Source organism: Leptodactylus fuscus, chromosome 2 (assembly GCF_031893055.1).
Source record: "Leptodactylus fuscus isolate aLepFus1 chromosome 2, aLepFus1.hap2, whole genome shotgun sequence".
Lineage (NCBI taxonomy): Eukaryota > Metazoa > Chordata > Amphibia > Anura > Leptodactylidae > Leptodactylus > Leptodactylus fuscus.
In genome coordinates this window covers 154,268,251-154,288,600 of record NC_134266.1, presented here as the reverse complement: position 1 = coordinate 154,288,600, position 20,350 = coordinate 154,268,251, and the positions used below count along the sequence as shown (strand labels likewise).

Sequence of the window (20,350 nt, the reverse complement as noted above, 5' to 3'; positions counted from 1 at the left end):
ATCCTTAGAGTCTGATGACTCTATTATAATTAAATCAGCGGACAAGGGCGGCAACATAGTCATCATGAATCGGGATGACTATGTTAATATGTGTAATATGATACTCGAAGACCGCTCAAACTATGATGTTCTCACCACAGACCCCACGACACAATATGCTGAAGCTCTCACATTAATTTTGGACCAGGGAAAGGCACTTGGCCTCATTTCTAATCAGGAGTATTTATTCATGCGTCCTGAGTTCCCCCGGGTCCCCACTTTCTATGCCCTACCCAAGGTCCATAAGGGCTATCATCCCCTCAAGGGCCGCCCGATTGTCTCTGGCATGGGGGGAGCCACTGAGGGGGTTAGCAACTATTTAGATCTGGTGTTGCGACCCTTCGTGTTGGCTCTCCCCTCATATGTCAGGGACACCATGGATGTCCTCCGACATTTGGAGGGCATCCATGTTCCAACTGGGGCGGCCCTTGCGACCTTGGACGTAGAGGCGCTCTACAGCTCCATACCCCATGACAAGGGGTGTGGAGCATTACTTGGGGACCCGGGGGGAACAGTTTGGTAATTATAACGACCTGGTTGTCCGGCTTTTAAAATTTGTGTTGACGCACAATGCGTTCATGTTCAATGGCAAGGTTTACCATCAGCGGCGGGGCACCGCTATGGGGTGCCCCGCCGCACCTACCTTCGCCAACCTCTACTTGGGATACTGGGAGGAGGTGGTGGTGTTTGGCCAACATGCAGAGACCTGGGCCCGGCACATAGTGCTGTGGCTCAGGTTTATTGATGACATTGTCATGGTATGGTCAGGGTCCCAAGAGGAGTTCAAGGAGTTTGTGGATCAACTAAACATCAACGAGTTAAACTTACACTTTACCTCGTATTACCATCAGAACACCGTTGATTTTCTTGACATCCGGATTACTCTGAACTCTGATGGGACATTTAAATCCACCTTGTTCCGAAAACCGACAGCCACAAACGCCTTGCTGGAATGGGGGAGTCATCACCCAGCCCCATTAAAACGGGGTATCCCAAAGGGGCAGTTCCTCCGTTTACGGAGGAACTGCTCCGAGTTGGATGATTATGACTCCGAAAGTGGTCAACTGGTGGAAAGATTTGTAGCCAGGGGCTACCCACGAGCATTATTGAATGCAGCCAGAGCCACAGCAAGGCGAACCCCCAGGGATTCCCTATTAGTTCCAAAAAAGAGGGATGATGGTAAACAACTGATACGCTTGATTGGGCCTTTTGATAACGCTTCACATGAAGTAACAAACATCATTAGAGACTACTGGGGGATCCTAAAACAGGATCCAGAGATACGGGATTCAATTCCAGAACGACCGTCAGTGACATTTCGGAGAGGCAGAAACATAGCAGATATTATAACACGAAGTCATCTTTTCCCTCTAAGTAGGGAGAGCACATGGCTAGGTAGGACGCAGTTGGCAGGGACATTCAGATGTGGCTCGTGTAGAGCCTGTGCCTATATACAGCGGGGTAATGAAATAAGGGCCTGTGCTACAGGTCGTACTTACCAAATTAAAGAATTTTCCAACTGTAAGACAGAAGGAGTTGTCTATGTAATGACATGCCCATGCCCACTCAATTATGTGGGTAAAACCCGTAGACAACTGCGTCGTAGAGTACTTGACCATGTTGGGGATGTTGTAAGAAGAACTGACACCGCGGTGTCTAAACACATCTGGGAATGCCACAGGGGTGATCCCTTTGCATTGAAATTCCAGGTGATTGAACGAGTTCCAAAACATGTACGGGGTGGTGACTGGGACAATCAGATTCTGCGCCGGGAGGCCTTCTGGATATTCCAATTCTCATCTGTCAAACCTCGGGGTCTTAATGATAATATATCTTTTTTACCATTTGTCTGAATTGTGGTACTATAACCATCATATAACCATCATTTTACAACTAAGTATCATAGGCAGTCAGTGAGTTCGAAAGTCTCCATCACATGCACTTTTTGTACACGGTGGTGTGAAGGGAGCCAGAACCTTCTAATAAATCCTTAATTTTTGGGCTGGGACCAGGAGTCGAGATGTGCTGTTACATCTTGATTCCAGATGTTGGTGCCAGTAATGGTAAACATAGGGCAGGCTGCATACATGGTGCGGCTGGATGATGCGGTACCGAATATGTTATCATCAGGTACGGGGATGTAATACATCTCCAGTTTTACAAACTGGTACCGGCATTTTCACATTGGGCACACAGTGGAGGCTATTCACATGATGCGGTTCCAGAATGCGGTATCTCTCCTATTGTCAATGTATAGAGAGATCGTTGCATGTATGTGAAATGGAATCCGTTTGTTGGCTCTAGTGTGCCGAGGGCTTGGTTTGCCGAGATTTATTGATGCATCCCAGGTACTGGGATGTATTGATGCATTTCCAGTTTTACAAGCTGGTACCGGCGTTTTCACGTTGGGCACACAGTGGAGGCTGTTCACATGATGCGGTTCCATAATGCGGTATCTCTCCTATTGTCAATATATAGAGAGATCGTTGCATAGATGTGAAATGGAATCCGTTTGTTGGCTCTAGTTTACCGAGGGTCACGACAGCGTGACTATCTGAATGCCCATAAGATGAGATGATGGATATTTAGTGTTTTTACTCACCATCGATATACTTACCTATTGAGCTTCTCTGAGAACGGACGCGGTCTCCTCCTAGCAGAGCCCGTGATACGCCCACGACACTCCCTCTGGGCCATGTGACATGCATGGAACCGCCCGACGCTATTGATTGGACGGTGCCGAGAGGGGGCGGGTTTTTACCTCACTCGGTGACTATATATGAGTGAGGAGTTTCGAACGCAGTGTCAGACCTTATGAAAGTAGCGGCACCTACCACAAGGGTCCCGCGAACTGTGGTTTTGACCGCACACCGGCATCTAGGTGTTAGGCAGGGTGATGATAGTCTCCTGATGAGTACTATACGAAACGCGTTGAGACTGATCATATGTATCTGAGGGGTGAACGGCTGCTGTGCAACGATACAGCCACCCCAACAATTTGTTTGGTACCCTTATCATCAGTGGGAAGCATGCCAAAACGCTGCTTTTAGCCATCAAGTTGAGTGCTTAATTGTATATAATTTAAGCCTGCTTCCGACAGATGAGGTGTAGCTGCACCTAAATGGTAGCAGCTCAACTATATACCCTTTGTTGCTGTAGCTGTCAGGTCTATGTTACAGATCCCCACTGATATATCAATCAACATCTCCATTTACCCTTTAAGACAATAGGGATATGGTTATAACTCTGAGATATATCTTTATGTAGGAGCATTATCCATCACTTACTGACGGCTCAGTTATTTAGGGGTCTGTAGATAGGTGTTCTACTTCCATGGGGAGCACATGTTCTATTGAGGAGCCTTTATTTTTAAACGAATAAAATAAAAGTTATATTTTATTAATTTTCTTTTGGGGGGCTCAAGCATAAGTAACTTGAAATAAAATAGTAAAAGTAAAAATTTCCCAACTTGTAGAAGTTGGGAAACTTTTACAGTAGCATGGTAATTGAGTTGTGCTGTCCATGGTGCTAAACTCACTATTCAGTAAGCATACTGTATTTGATAGTATTAGAGAATTTTAGTTATGAATGTAGTGAAATCTTTATAGATGTATGGAACCAATGTATGGAACCTATGAATGTAGCGAAATTTTTATAGATGTATGGAACCTTTTTTGTTTTACCCCCTGCCATTCGACTCTAATGCAAGTGCACATGAGCCATGAAGTTTAGGATGAGAGGACAGGGTTAGGCTGCATACTTTTTGAACAATGGGTAATATATGAGGTGCTCTTGTAATAGAGATGTATCTTTCAGGGTCCCAAGAAAGCTGTTAACTTATCAGTCAGTGCTGTAATCCAGACTGCTGCTGAAGCAAAATCTAGATGTATAAACCTGTATCTAAGTTATGACACATTTAGCTAGTTTTGCCTTTTAAGAATCAGGGGAAAGCTGGGTGATTTGCACACATGTAATCCTCCCATTTCCGTGGTGTAATTCATGCTTGGGAGCTGCACTGTGTTATACTCAATGACTTACAGCATTATACTGAATGGGAGATAATCCTGCACCTCCATGATAAGTCCTGCCTCTCCCAAATGTCCTGTGATGTCATGCTAGTGCTTGTAGCAGGTTTCAAACTGGTAATGGCACTGCACAGAGGAATGAAGCAGTGTCTGCCCTATCTATTTCTGCAAGATTTCTGCTAAACTGCTCAGAGCTAATCCTTCAGACATAACTAAAGATGAACTTTATGATACATTCTTGGTTTCAGGGCTTAGTGCATCTGTAATTACTACAATTATTTTAAATAGTCAGGGTTATTTCTAAAAGTTGTCCCCTAATATATTCTCCAATTAATATATAGTGCAAAAGTATATAAATTAAACACCTTTGTACTGTGGTGAAAACAAGACGCCACAATTGCTGCATAATAAATAATGATACTGTTAATAAAAATAATTAAACTGTTAAACCTAACAAACACCTTTTTTTATCTTTCAGGTGGAATGATGGGTTGTTACCACAATTGCTAAGAACCTACTCTACGCCTTGTGTAATAACTGATAACAAGCAAATGAACATTCTGCACTTGGATGGAGAGGTGAAGATAACACTTAAAATGTCATGTTACTAATGTTGTTTTACTTCTAATAGGTGATAATAAAGTGTGTGGCTGAATGAGGTGTTAGGCTGGTATATCATGCTCTTAGGAAACTAGAAATTTAACAACATTCAGGTCATATTTGCAGCTATTTACTTAGTGCATTTTAAAGAGGCTCTTGTTATGTCCTCATGAATGTGTGGTTTTATATACCATTAGAAAGCCAACGGCGCTCTGAATTTAGCACACTGTTGGCTCGCTTGGTATGTGGAGATATCGGTGACTTTAAGTTCGGCACTGATATCTCCCCACTATAAGAAGAGCATTCCTCACAGCCTAACGTCATCGCTGCGCTGTAAGGAATGCCCCCTCCCTTACAGTACTTGTCCATAGACTTGTACTGGGGGATTTCTCACAGCTCAGGGTCATCGTTGGGCGGTAAGGAACACCCCGTCTGACAGTACAAGGCTATGTTAGGGTGCTGTCAGGTGGGGCGTTCCTCACAGCCAAGCAATGAGTCTATGCTGTAAATAATGGCCTTCTGACAATGGGGAGATATTAATGCAAAAATTATTGGCACTAATATTTCCACCATCTGGGCATGTACCGGGAAAGCCAAAAATAGTATGAATTCATCACACCGTCAGCTTTCTAGCAATGTATAAAACCGCACATTCATGAGAACATGAAAGGTCCTCATGGTCCTCAAGGTCCATTTTCCAAAATTACTTTGTTGCGTAGTATATTACTAAAGTTCATGTTAATATTTTTAAAAGAAGTATTAGTATCTTGAAATATGAAATGAAAAATTTTTTGACAGAATTTCTCAGTAGTTGATACCTTTTTTAATGGCTAACTTAAAAAGTTCTTTGATGACATATCGAGCTTTCGGGACTACTATAAAGGTCCCTTCATCAGGTTGGTACAAGGATATTTTTTCTTTTATCTTAAAATAGAAAACAAGAAAAAATATTTTGTATCATGGCAAGATTTATTTGGATTTGGAAGTACCCATTATATACATAAAGTAGCTAATATATATAATAGTTAAACCATGTAAAAAACATGGCTGCTTTCTTCCAGTGGAATCATCAGAGGTTTTGTGTTATTGTACTTACTGTACTTCGTTACTTCACCTCAGCTGAGTTGCAATCTCAGACACAACCCATGTACAGGTGTCGTTTTGTCTTGGGAAGAAAACAATATTACTGTCTTCTACTATTGCTGCAGCTGCAAATGGACCCCCAAAACCCCACTTGCATGTGTTGGTCACTGGCTGTACAATTTAGAAAGTAAGAATATACTCACACATCTGCTTCCATATTTGTGTGCCGTCTGCATTTTTGCAGAAGGCATACATATCCATTCATTTCAATATCTTCATTAATACATTGGGGGGTTTTCAGACCATGGGTGTTCAAATAAAAAAGTAGAAGGGGACACAGTATCCACAAATTAGCACGGTGAGATGCTGTTTGTGAAAATTAGACATCATGTCCAAAAAATGCGAAGTGTAAGTATAGCATAGCACATTTGTTTTATTGTGTAGCCATTGGTCACCACCCCACTTGCAAGCGGAGTTTCATGCACATTCGACTAACTGTTAGTATCTACCTCTAAATGTGCCTAATTCTGGACAGTCTCCCGTCATGAATAATAAGATATAAATTGGCATTCACCTTTACAGTAGTTAAGAGAGTTAATGAATTATATCATATTCCTCCAGGTAAATGGCCCTGAAATGGAGATTATTCGGAGTTTATTCTGTGGAGAAGGTACAGTAAGTCATGTAATAAATTGTACTCTTGAAATAATAAAATTAAAAATTGCAACCCCTACAGACAACTAGAGCTGTTATTGGGCTCATTGACTCTAATCAGTATGTTATTTTAACCCATTCCTTTTCATAGTGCCCAGTTTAGAAGAAACACTATTTTTAGGTCAAACATTCTGTGTTGATTAATTTCTTAATTTTTAATATAATTTGAATAAATTCTGATTGTCTTCATTTACTGCTAGGAATAGCATTTAAACTGGCTGTAGTTAACATCTATGCTATCCACAACTGTAACTGCTGACAGCTAGAATGTTGTCATATAATTTTTGGTCCATTCAATGCATTTAAAGATCCATGTTACATTTGTGTGCTGTGTTAAAGGGATTCTGTTATTGGGAAAACTCATTTTTAACCAAGCATATATTTGCATAGCCTTTAGAAAGGCTATTCCATATTGATATGCTAACTAGCCAGCAATGAGCAGCAGAAGTTCAAGGAAGGCTGCTGCTGATGACTCACCAGCCTCCCTGCTCTCACCTCCCCCTGTGTACACACAGCAGACAGTGCTCACTAAACTTCCAATGCTCATTGCTAGCAGTGGTGTAACTACCGTGGTAGCAGTGGTAGCAGCTGCCACAGGGCCTGGGACATTAGGGGCCCGGCGACAGACGCTACCCCTGCATTTTTTTTTCCTAAATAGGCTCCTTAATATCCCCACACCCTCAAGGGCCCCATACCTTCCCTACCATAAGGAGAAGATCGGCAGTAGACAAATCACTGCTAGAGGCAGGGCTGCAGATGCTTCTTGTAAAAGCTTCCGCATACAGCAGCTTCCTGTTCTGCCCCTCCCCTCCTCAGCGGGGTCGCCGATAGGCCAGTACTACTGCTACTGGCGTCAGGGGCCCGGCCAAATTTAAAAAGGCCCCTGGCGCCGGCAGCAGTCATTGTATGTCCTGTTTGTTTCAACTCAGATCTGCGTCCAGAGGACGCAGATCTGAGTTGAACACATACGCGGCTGAAGCAAGGAGCTGACACAGGTCAGCTCCTCGCTTCGCGCCTCTCTCCCTGACACATATGCGGCTGAAGCGAGGAGCTGACCTGTGTCAGCTCCTTGCTTCGCCGCTGCCGCCTCTCTCGCTGACATCGCGTCTACACTGCCAGGTAGCCGGCGGCTGCGGCGAAGCGAGGAGCTGACACAGGTCAGCTCCTCGCTTCAGCCGCATATGTGTCAGCTCCTCGCTTCGCTGCTGCGGCCTCTCTCCCTGACACATGCGGCTGAAGGAAGGAGCTGACACAGGTCAGCTCCTCGCTTTGCTGCTGCGGCCTCTCTCGCTGACACATATGCGGCTGAAGCGAGGAGCTGACCTATGTCAGCTCTTCGCTTCGCCGCTGCTGCCGGCTACCCGGCAGTGTAGACGCGATGTGATGACGTCACATCGCGTCTACAACTGTGCGCCAGTAAGAGAGAGAGGCGCGCAGAGAGCAGCGGGGGAACGAAGGAGAAGGTAAGTCTAATGTGGAACGTGAAACTGGGGGCAGATGAAGGAGAGGACGGCATGGCACTGGGGGCAGAGATGGAGGGACATGAATCTGGGGGCAGAGATGGAGGGACATGAATCTGGGGGCAGAGATGGAGGGACATGAATCTGGGGGCAGAGATGGAGAGGACGGCATGACACTTGGGGCAGAGATGGAGGGACATGAATCTGGGGGCAGAGATGGAGAGGACGGCATGACACTTGGGGCAGAGATGGAGGGACATGAATCTGGGGGCAGAGATGGAGGGACATGAATCTGGGGGCAGAGATGGAGGGGATATGAATCTGTGGGCAGAAATGGAGGGGACATGAATCTGGGGGCAGAGATGTGGGGACATGAATCTGGGGGCAGAGATGGAGGGGACATGAATCTGTGGGCAGAGATGGAGGGGACATTAATCTGGGGGCAGAGATGGAGGGGACATTAATCTGGGGGCATATGAAGGGTGTATATGAAGCTGGGGGAGAGACGGAGGGGGACATATAATTTACAGGTGACTGTAGGAGGATTAGGATTATACAGTGTGCGGGCACATGAAAAATTAATGAGTGGGCGGAGTCAACATAACAGTGGGTGGGGCTAAATTTCCCGCGGCGCACAAAGCACGCCGCACATTTTGTCCCTCTTTTGGTTTTTCAAAAGTTGGGAGGTATGGGTACAGGGGGCAATGGAAAGACGTTAGAGGGTGAACGGTGGACGGGGGGGGGGGGGGAATTGTTGGGACATCGGGTGTGCGGCACTGCGGAGAGGGAACTGGGGCAATAATATATAATATATAAGTTTTTAGCTGGAGAATAATAATGATGTAGGCTTTTTTTTAATGGCCAGTGCTTCATGCAGGGATAAGTTAACAGCTGATTCTGACTGGTTACCAACGTATCCCGGCAAGGGAGGCCAAAACGCAACGTGAAAAAGCCCTGAGGATTTATTAGGAGGGCTCTTATAAATGGTGTTGGCTCTCTATAGGCGCTGTCACACGTAGCAGATTTTGCCTGCAAATAGAATCTGATTAAGCCTTGTAATGCTGCTAAAATAAAGGGAAATGTAATACAGAATTGGTATGACGCAAAATAAGGTGGGGGGGGGGGGCAGACACTTAGGCTGTATGGGGCCCCAAAATTCCTGATGGCGGCCCTGCTCCTCAGTATCGGAGTGTGAGGGGAGACATCCTGTGCGATGTATCTGCTCTCTTCACTGCTAGACAGAGCTGCACAGCCACATGTAAGTATATTTTTGGATAAAATATGTATAGATTTGTATATGTGTTTACATTATGTGTCTTATATACTGTGTGAGTCCTGTATGTGTGTAGATAGGTGTGTGTATACATACATCCCAACTTTTGAAGAACCAAAAGAGGGACAAAATGAACGGCGCGCTTAGCGCGCCGCGGCAAATTTAGCCCCACCCACTTTTGTGTTGACTCCGCCCACTCGTTAATTTTTCATGTGCCCGCACACAGTATAATCCTCCTACAGTCACCCGTAAATTATATGTCCCCCCTCTATCTCTCCCCCAGTTTCATATACACCCTTCATCTGCCCCCAGTTTCATGTCCCTCTTCCATCTCTGCCCCCAGATTCATGTCCCTCCATCTCTGCCCCCAGATTCATGTCCCTCCATCTCTGCCCCCAGATTCATGTCCTCCATCTCTGCCCCCAGATTCATGTCCCTCCATCTCTGCCCCCAGATTCATGTCCCTCCATCTCTGCCCCCAGATTCATGTCCCTCCATCTCTGCCCCCAGATTCATGTCCCTCCATCTCTGCCCCCAGATTCATGTCCCTCCATCTCTGCCCCCAGATTCATGTCCTCTCCATCTCTGCCCCCAGATTCATGTCCCCACATCTCTGCCCCCAGATTCATGTCCCACATCTCTGCCCCCAGATTCCTGTCCCTCCATCTCTGCCCCCAGATTCATGTCCCTCCATCTCTGCCCCCAGATTCATGTCCCTCCATCTCTGCCCCCAGATTCATGTCCCTCCATCTCTGCCCCCAGATTCATGTCCTCTCCATCTCTGCCCCCAGATTCATGTCCCTCCATCTCTGCCCCCAGATTCATGTCCCACATCTCTGCCCCCAGATTCATGTCCCTCCATCTCTGCCCCCAGATTCATGTCCTCTCCATCTCTGCCCCCAGATTCATGTCCCCACATCTCTGCCCCCAGATTCATGTCCCACATCTCTGCCCCCAGATTCCTGTCCCTCCATCTCTGCCCCCAGATTCATGTCCCCCATCTCTGCCCCCAGATTCATGTCCCTCCATCTCTGCCCCCAGATTCATGTCCTCTCCATCTCTGCCACCAGATTCATGTCCTTACATCTCTGCCCCCAGATTCATGTCCCACATCTCTGCCCCCAGATTCATGTCCCACATCTCTGCCCCCAGATTCCTGTCCCTCCATCTCTGCCCCCAGATTCATGTCCCTCCATCTCTGCCCCCAGATTCATGTCCCTCCATCTCTGCCCCCAGATTCATGTCCTCTCCATCTCTGCCCCCAGATTCATGTCCCTCCATCTCTGCCCCCAGATTCATGTCCCACATCTCTGCCCCCAGATTCATGTCCCTCCATCTCTGCCCCCAGATTCATGTCCTCTCCATCTCTGCCCCCAGATTCATGTCCCCACATCTCTGCCCCCAGATTCATGTCCCACATCTCTGCCCCCAGATTCCTGTCCCTCCATCTCTGCCCCCAGATTCATGTCCCCCATCTCTGCCCCCAGATTCATGTCCCTCCATCTCTGCCCCCAGATTCATGTCCTCTCCATCTCTGCCCCCAGATTCATGTCCCCACATCTCTGCCCCCAGATTCATGTCCCACATCTCTGCCCCCAGATTCATGTCCCACATCTCTGCCCCCAGATTCATGTCCCTCCATCTCTGCCCCCAGATTCATGTCCCTCCATCTCTGCCCCCAAATTCATGTCCTCTCCATCTCTGCCCCCAGATTCATGTCCCCCATCTCTGCCCCCAGATTCATGTCCCCCATCTCTGCCCCAATGTCATGCCGTCCTCTCCTTCATCTGCCCCCAGATTCACGTTCCACCTCCACATTAAACTTACCTTCTCCTCCGCTCCCTCGCCGCCTCTCTCGCTGACACATGCGGCTGAAGGAAGGAGCTGACACAGGTCAGCTCCTAGCTTCGCCGCTGCCCGCCTCTCTCCCTGACACACGCGGCTGAAGCTGCTCGCGTGCTGGCTTCGCCGCTGCGTCTCTCTCTCTCGCTGACACATGCGGCTGAAGCGAGGAGCTGACCTGTGTCAGCTCCTCGCTTCGCTGCTGCCGCCGGCTCCTGGCTTGTAGACGCGATGTACAAGCCAGGAGCCGGCGGCAGCAGCGAAGCGAGGAACTGACACAGGTCAGCTCCTCGCTTCAGCCGCATGTGTCAGCGAGAGAGAGAGACGCAGCGGCGAAGCGAGCACGCGAGCAGCTTCAGCCGCGTGTGTCAGGGAGAGAGGCGGGCAGCGGCGAAGCGAGGAGCTGACCTGTGTCAGCTCCTTCCTTCAGCCGCATGTGTGTTCAACTCAGATCTGCGTCCTCTGGACGCAGATCTGAGTTGAAATCGGGACATACCTCCCTCCAACCGGGACCGCGGGACATGTCACCCAAATCGGGACTGTCCCGCGGAAATCGGGACGGTTGGGAGGTATGTGTATATGTTGCATATGAATGTATTAGTGTGAGTAGATGTGTATATGTGTAAGTATATACAGCATATCAATGTCTATCTATCTATCTATCTATCTATCTATCTATCTATCGCCTATCTATCTATCTATCTATCTATCTATCTATCCGTCTATCTATCTGTATTTGCTTCTATACATGTCTACCATTATACATACTAGAATTGTATTTTATAATGTGATGTTTAGGCCCAATTCGCATCTGTGTTCAGGTTTCCGTTCGTGGAGTCTGCTTGGGACCCCCCAAACAGAAACATATACGCATTAAAAAGCGGTTATTTTCAGGGTCTCCAATTATTATATCCTGGGGTCTGAAAAGACCCCAAAGTATAATAATTGTTCATGGGTGTTCATTATGGGGCATAATGGTGTGTGTAAGGGTGACTATGGGGCATAATAGAGCGTGCTGGAATGCGGCAGAGGTCGGTCAGTCAGGAAGGGGGGGGGCATGTCAAAAGTTCGCCATGGGCCCTGCCATTCCTAGTTACGCCACTGGTTGCTAGCTAATTAGCATATCAATAAAGACAAGCTAATTCAAGAACAGCTGGGAGGATTAACAAACTGAAGGTATGTGTGGAATTTCTAAAGGCTATGCAAATCTTTGCTTAGTTAAAAATGAGTTTTCCCTATGATGGAATCCCTTTAAATAGGGTCAGCCTGCTAAAAATGTACAATTTGCAGCAATGTGTTTTTTTTTTTTCCTTTTTATGGGAACCTGTGGTTGACATACTCTGAAAACACAGAGCGATTAGATCTAAAAAGTTAGAAATAAAAATTATGGGTTGTATAATTGCCACATGATGGTCATTGCATAGCCATTATTCACTGCCTTGTGAATAAGGGCTGTTCGTGACCCACCGTGTGCATAAGGCCCATAGTACCAGTTTAGATTGAACCACTGCAAATGATACATTGTTACAATGTTGGGATTTAAAGGTTTATCATATCGGGAAGTGAAATTTTATTAAAATTATGACACTTTTCTCATGGATTAGCAACGATGATATTTCCTTGAATTGCAGGTCACTGCAATTCTATGTTGATTTAAGATGCGATGTAAAAATTCCACATGTATTTATCTAGTTGTAAGTAATTAGTATATCAAGTTCAGCAATAAACCCTTTTAATCTTCCAGTGTTAATTTTATGTGTTGTTTACGTGCCAGAATGGTTTGTGGTAATTAATATGTTTAATATATACTGCAGGTCCGTACAGCAAAACTAGGTGTCTAATTATAGCAATTCATTATCTTTCTCTACAGCACTTTATAATTATACTGTGGTCAGCAAGATTGGCAGATTACAAGATAATTACATCTTGCTACCTTTTTTTTACTCTTTGTGTATGCACATCTCACATATTACATGTTTCTACAAAGTGCCCCCACCTTCCCTGGACTTTTTACATGTAATTATCTAACAACTTTTTTTATTACAGTGGTTTTAATTAGATGTCAAATTTGGTACAAATTGCTACAAATGGACATAAGCTCTTTACAATCCCCAAACTCAATTAGTCAGCTCTGTAAGGCTTAGGCTCTGTTCTCACAGAGCAACGTGCCGCTGATTTAGACACGTATACAGTGGCGGATCCAGGGTTTGCGGGGCCCTGGGCAATTGACTTTGGTGGGGCCCTACTTACTGGGGGTCTCGCACTTCTAACCTGTACTTCCCAACTGTTGAAGACTAGAAAGAGGGAACAAAACGTGTGGCGCGCGCAGCGCGCCGCAGCAAATTAGTCCCCGCCCGCTTTTATGTTGACTCCACCCATTCTCATTCAATTTTCATGTGATTCCACACAGTATAATCCTCCTACAGTCACCCGTAAATTATATCTCCCCCCCATTTTCATATACACCCTTCATCTACCCCTAGTTTCATGTCCCCCCCTCTATCTCTGTCCCCAGTTTCATGCCATTCTCCCCCTTTATCTGCCCACAGTTTCATTTCCCCCCCGTCTCTGCCCCAGTGTCATGCCGTTCTCCCCCCTTCATCTGCCCCAGTGTCATGCCGTTCTCCCCCCTTCATCTGCCCCAATGTCATGCCATTCCCCCCCCTTCATCTGCCCTAGTGTCATGCCGTTCTCCCCCTCCATCTGCCCCAATGTCATGCTGTTCTCCCCCCTTCATCTGCCCCAGTGTCATGCTGTTCTCCCCCCTCCATCTGCCCCAGTGTCATGCTGTTCTCCCCCCCTCCATCTGCCCCAATGTCATGCCGTTCTCCCCCCTCCATCTACCCCAGTGTCATGCCGTTCTCCCCCCTCCATCTGCCCCAGTGTCATGCTGTTCTCTCCCCCTCTATCTGCCCCAGTGTCATGCCATTCTCCCCCCTCCATCTGCCCCAGTGTCATGCCATTCTCCCCCCTCCATCTGCCCCAGTGTCATGCCATTCTCCCCCCTCCATCTGCCCCAGTGTCATGCTGTTCTTCCCCCCTTCATCTGCCCCAGTGCCATGCCATTCTCCCCCCTCCATCTGCCCTAGTGTCATTCTGTTCTTCCCCCCTTCATTTGCCCCAGTGTCATGCCATTCTCCCCCCTCCATCTGCCCCAGTGTCATGCTGTTCTCTCCCCCACTATCTGCCCCAGTGTCATGCCATTCTCCCCCCTCCATCTGCCCCAGTGTCATGCCATTCTCCCCCTCCATCTGCCCCAGTGTCATGCCATTCTCCCCCCTTCATCTGCCCCAGTGTCATGCTGTTCTTCCCCCCTTCATCTGCCCCAGTGTCATGCCATTCTCCCCCTCCATCTGCCCCAGTGTCATGCCATTCTCCCCCCTCCATCTGCCCCAGTGTCATGCCATTCTCCCCCCTCCATCTGCCCCAGTGTCATGGTGTTCTTCCCCCCTTCATCTGCCCCAGTGCCATGCCATTCTCCCCCCTCCATCTGCCCCAGTGTCATGCCGTTCTCACGTTCTCTCTCACACACACACTCACCATTCCTCGTTCCCTCGCAGCTCTCTCCCTCATACACATATTGTAGCCGCGATGTGATGACGTCATCACATCGCGGCTACAAATGCCGGAGGCCCGGAGCTCAGCGTTAAAGCAGGAGCTGAGCTGTGACAGCTCCGGCTTTAAACGCCTATGCATTCAGCTCATCGGCGTCCTACCGCCGATGAGCTGAAATACATAGGCGTTTAAAGCAGGAGCTGTGAGCTCATCTCCTGCTTTAACGCTGAGCTCATGGAGTCAGGACATGCCGACCGGGACCATTTTGTTAGGTCCCGGCCGCGCCGCCGGGCCCCGCTAAGCGCGGGGCCCCGGGCAGTTGCCCGGCTCGCCCAGCCCTGGATCCGCCCCTGCACGTATACACGTGTCAGAGCGCGGCGTTTCAAAACAGATCCCATTGATTTCAATGGGTGCCAGCTTACGCGCGTAACACATTGAAATCAATGGGTTACAAAGCCTCCCATTGATTTCAGTGTGTTACGCACGTAAGCCGGCACCCATTGAAATCAATGGGATCTGTTTTGAAGCGCTGTGTTCTGACACGTGTATACATGTCTAAATGAGCAGCATGTTACTCCGTGAGAACAGAGCCTAAGGGTAGGTTTACACAGGATTTTTTGGGCAGGATTTTGAGGCCGTATCCGCCTCAAAATCCTGACCAAAAAGACAGCTCCCATTGAAACGGGAGCCGGTCAGTTCCTTTTTCCGGGAGCTTTGTTCTGGCTCCCGGAAAAAAAAAGAAGCGAGGTGCTCATTCTTCAGGTTGATTCGTCTCGCGATTCGGCCTGAAGACAGTCTTTCCTCCCGACTAGGCCCATTCATTGGGCCTAATCCAGAGCAGATTGTGCAGCTGGATGGCGGTGCACTGCAGCGGTATTCAGTCGCGGCTACCTGTTTTTTGGTCTGGAACCTGAGGCAGCCTCCACCTTAGGTTTTGGACCAAAAAACCCTGTGTGAACTTACCCTAAGGCCCCATGTAGCAAGAAAAATGTTGTGGAAAAAAACGTGGCAGAAACATCTTTTTTTTTTTTTGTGGCGTTTTTTACAGAGAGTCTGCATAGTTTTCCTCTGTGAACTTTCTGCCCCTATTATATGTATATGGAAGACACCAGCATTTTCTTAGGTATAATTGACATACTGTAAGTTTCAAAAACTCAAGTGTTTTGTTTTTTTTGCAATGAATTAGCCAGAATCCAATCCACTTTGCAGGTACTACAAAGTACAGCGTTTTTTCTGCAGCATGTCCGCCGCAGCCAAAATGATGCTTTTTTGCAATGTAGGGCCCCTGGCCTAAGGGTGCTGCCACAGTGCCCATCACATGGTGTTGTCCATCACATTTGATAATTATTGCTCGTTAACTTATTACCACCTGAGCAGTCTTGTCTTTACATGTTCTCACCCTCCACTAGTTTTAACTGCAATAGCAAAACCCTAAATATTTGTGTCTTTACCCTAATGGTGGCCATACGTTAGATGGCTGTCAGCCAAATGCTCAATGGTCTGATGACTATCTCTATTAATTTCCCTATAAACATGCACACTTAATTTAATAACACTTGTATATATACTGTACGGGGAGAGGAGGAAATCCAATACCAGACACATCTGACAGCAGCTTATCTTCCTTCAGAACAAAAGTATTCGGTATGTTGAAATCCAACAACTTCTGGATTAACCTTTGACATTAGGAAGAGTTGGGCTGACATTATTCTATTGCTGATGGTCAGTGTATGGTGTGACATTTAATTGTAAAAAAATGTTGAGGACAGCAAACTGATTTGCACAGGGTTTCATCAAAGTGAAATGTGAAGCATTTGAGACATATTGACAAACTTTTACTCTGTTTTGTCAGAATTTTTTGTCCCCGCAAACAATGAACGGATACGGATCTCCAACTCACTTTCAATTTTTTGGGAGGTAACAATTTTTTTTTTCTTTTCTTTATCTAATATAATAATGACAGTTATTATTGTTGAATATATATTTTTTAATTATTAAAGTTATCATCTTCAATGCAGTCTTAGGCTAGGTACACATCTGCGCCCGGTCTCCACCTGGGAACTCTGTTCTCCATGTCGCTTGAAAAATGTGGAGAGCAAAGCGCTGCGAGCAGCATCTTTTCTCTCCGCATATTTCACACTTTTAGGGCAGAAAGTGTGTGAAAACCCAGTGGACTCCATTACAGTCTATTTTCTGAAAGTAACCACGTTTCTTAAGCAGTTTAGGTTTCACCAAGCGGACCCCCCAAACATGAACGCAGGTGTGAACCTAGCCTTAGGTAGGTTTCACATGCATTTTCTAGACCAGACACTCTGAGTTTAGTTTATTTGAGTTGCGTTTAGATCAGTACAGTTAGTCCAAGTTTTTCTGGCCCACATTTGGCCATGTAACCAGACTTGCTTGGTTCAATTCCAACCACTTTCATGCACAGGTATATAGTAAGATTATAGTCAGCACTACACTGACTTTTTGTAGCACTACAAACTGATTTTAACTATTGAGCTGCTCCTGCTGCAGTTCAATAAATACACTGAGTTATTTTGTGCGCTGCACCTGTCACTCAATAGTTAAAATCTGTCAGTAATGCTACAAAAAGTCAGAATGCAGCCCTGAGCTTAAAGATATTGTTTTGATAGTGTATTAACTATATTTATATCTGGTACTTGTCTTACTGTACTGTAAAATAAAACACTGTGATTTGAACTCTTGAATTTGAGACTGAACAGAGGGTGGCACTGTGGTCACATGAAAAATGTATAACCGAGACTCTGCAAGATCACTGCTATTACTATCATGTCCTTTTAATTCCATTTTAGCTTGAAACATTAGCTAATGTCAGCCCTTCAGTTTTGTGCTGTGTGGGTATCCTGGCTATGACAAGTGATGATATGGACTGGAAATTACCTCTAAAAAGGTGGATAAAAACCCATGAAGAAGATCGTCAGTTGATTTTACAACAGCTCACTGAGACATACTTAGGTAATTTATTTTATTCTACTGTTGCAAATATTTACAGCATCAAGTCATTAGTTTGCCTAACTTTTATCTTCTAAAATCACTGTGGTGTACATCATATATTTGTGTGAAGAATTTTAAAGGGTGGTTCATTGACAAAAATATTCTTCATTGCTAATGCCGAATTTCATAAAGATTGAACCAAGTGCTAATAGACTAAACAAATTCCATATTTTGATCCTTTAAGGTTATATTACCTCTTAATAAAAGTTTATGTTTCTGATCTGAAATGTAAAAAAGAGTGATCTATTCTGTTTGTTACGCAAGGTTCACACTTGCGCTTAGGAAACATCCGAAAACGGATACCCTATCCGCTTAAAAAGTGGTTACGCACAGAAACCCACAGACCTCATAGTCTATAGTGGGGTCCACCGGGTTTCTGCCTGAGAAATGCAGGGAGAAAAGTCCTGCTTGTTCTGCATTTTTCAAGCAGAATGAGGGATGGAATCCCTGAACATTCACAGAACACAGATGTGAAGCCAGCCTTAGTCCTGGTATTCTGTTTGAGGAGTCTGCTTGAGCACCCCTGAACAGAATACCGAAAACATTAAAAAGCAGTGAGCAATGAAACCACGCAGACTCCATAGACTATAATGGGATCTGTGTGTTTTCCACTCAGTGTCCACACAAGTCAGTAATTTTCTTTCTGCATGATTCACGTAGACACTGGTTTCATTGCTCAACGCTTTTCAATGCGTTTGGCATTCCTTTCATGAGGGGGCCCAAGCGGACTCCCTGAACGGAATACCGAACACAGATGTGAACCAGGCCATTTCTTTATTCATTTGCAGGCTGCACACTCATTTATTTCAATGAGTTACATAAGTCCCACTTTGGGACTCAAAAAATTAAACCCTATCCACTTAGAAAGTGGTTATCCGGTGAATCCCACAGTCCCCAAAGACTATAATGGGTTCGGACCAGTTTTCGTCTGAAAAATAAAATTCTAACTATGGTGCTATTGTCAGGTGTACTACCAAGCATAATGTAGAAATACCAAGCATGGTTCCAATCTCACAGATCCATTCTTCTGGGTTTCCTTCCTAATTTTGGGGCACATTTATGAAACTACCTGCAACAAAATTCTGCCTTAACTTGAGCCAAGAAACTCCCCTACATGCTGTGCACCACATTTATTATGCCACATTTATTTATTTTTGCCTTGTCCAACAAAAGGGTGGGGCTTAGCAAAAAAATTTGCGTGGGTTTCCTCCGGGTACTCTGGCTTCCTCCCACATGTCAAAAACATACTGCTATGGATTGTAGATTGAGAGCCCTATATGGGACAGTGACTGTCAATGTCTGTAACGCGCTGCAGAAAATGATGGCACCATACAAGTAACCATAATTAATAATAATAATAATAATAATAATAATAATAATAATAATAATAATAATAATAATAATATAGTTGAGTCTTTAAAAAAAAAAAAAAGAAAATTGGGTGAGGCTTAGGCTAAGGCCCCACGCAGCGTTCCGCAGCTAAAATGTCCTGTGGAAAAAACCACAGCAGAAATGCATCACGGTTTTTCCCGCAGCACTTTTCGTGGAAAGTCAGCAGAATTTTCCTCTGTGGACTTTCTACTTCAATTATACCTATAGGGAAACCACCAGTGTTTCTGTAGGTGTAATTGACCTGCTGCTATTTCCAAAAAAGTCCACTTTGCAGGGATTTTAAAACGCCGCAGTTTTTGCCACATGGGGCCCCAGAACTAAGAAGCAATCCCCAAATGTTGCCACAAAGTTCTGTTGCAAAATAAGCCAACTAATATGTGTAAAAACTTACACTAGACAGTCTGTAGGTGCACCAGATCATTTTAAGACTGTCTATTCTAAGAAGCCAATTTAATGAGCCTTGTGTGTTAGTCTTCAGTCGCAATTTTTAATGCATGCCATGTTTGCACAAAAAAAGTTGAAAGTTTTACACATTTCCTAGTATAGTTGCCACTGTTGTAAAAAGTGGTGCTGGGATCAAGGCAGATCAGGGCAAGTATGCTTCAGCCCAAGCGATGTACAGGTTATATCTGAAATGTACTACGTCGATTTCAACTCTAGTGAACAAGACCTCCCAAGATGCACCAGAATTATTAACAGCGTGGAGCCTATTAAAATGAATGGACTAAAGCCAGCACACAAAATACTGGTCTTAATAAATCAGCACTGGTTAAAAATTAGACAAGATAATTAAATCTGTAGGAAAATCTTGTATATGAAGCTTATGTTATGTTATGATATAAATTAACATTTAGTGAAGATATTTTAGAAGTAAAGTTACTAATACTTACTTTAATCTTAACTTTTCATTTTTTGAAAGATTCTTGATATTTTGCTTGGACGTTTACAAATTTTATTTTGTTCAATCAGATCTATGTAAATCTGTGTTTTTGAGTTTTGTGGATTTTTTCTGATATTGATGACCAACCTCTAAGATAGGTCATAGTTATGACATCAGTGGAGGTTCAACACCCACCACCTCCACAAGTCATTTAGTCAATCTAATCAATGACCTAAGACTAACATCCTCTATTATCAGAACCTCCCACGTCCGTATACAAGACTTCTCCCGAGCTTCACCACTTCTCTGGAATGCTCTACCCCAAAGAATCAGATTAACTCCCAATTTCTACAGCTTTAAAGACAAACTAAAGACACATCTTTTCAAATAGGTCTATCATAATCCCACAGGCCTATCCTTCATACTGTAATTAGAATCCTCAAAATTTAACCCTCCTCTGTTCCAGCTC

General features: G+C 45.2%; 1 protein-coding gene across 1 annotated transcript in view; it reads left to right on the top strand.

The window, feature by feature from the left end:
- The window catches only part of LOC142194092 (uncharacterized), a 412,519-nt gene that overhangs the window by 171,566 nt on the left and 220,603 nt on the right, over window positions 1-20,350 (top strand). Inside the window, exons 49-52 of the mRNA XM_075263119.1 lie at window positions 4,543-4,642; window positions 6,369-6,417; window positions 16,444-16,508; window positions 17,408-17,570. Of these exons, the coding sequence (XP_075119220.1) occupies window positions 4,543-4,642; window positions 6,369-6,417; window positions 16,444-16,508; window positions 17,408-17,570 (377 nt within the window). The remainder of the gene's footprint in view (window positions 1-4,542; window positions 4,643-6,368; window positions 6,418-16,443; window positions 16,509-17,407; window positions 17,571-20,350) is intronic.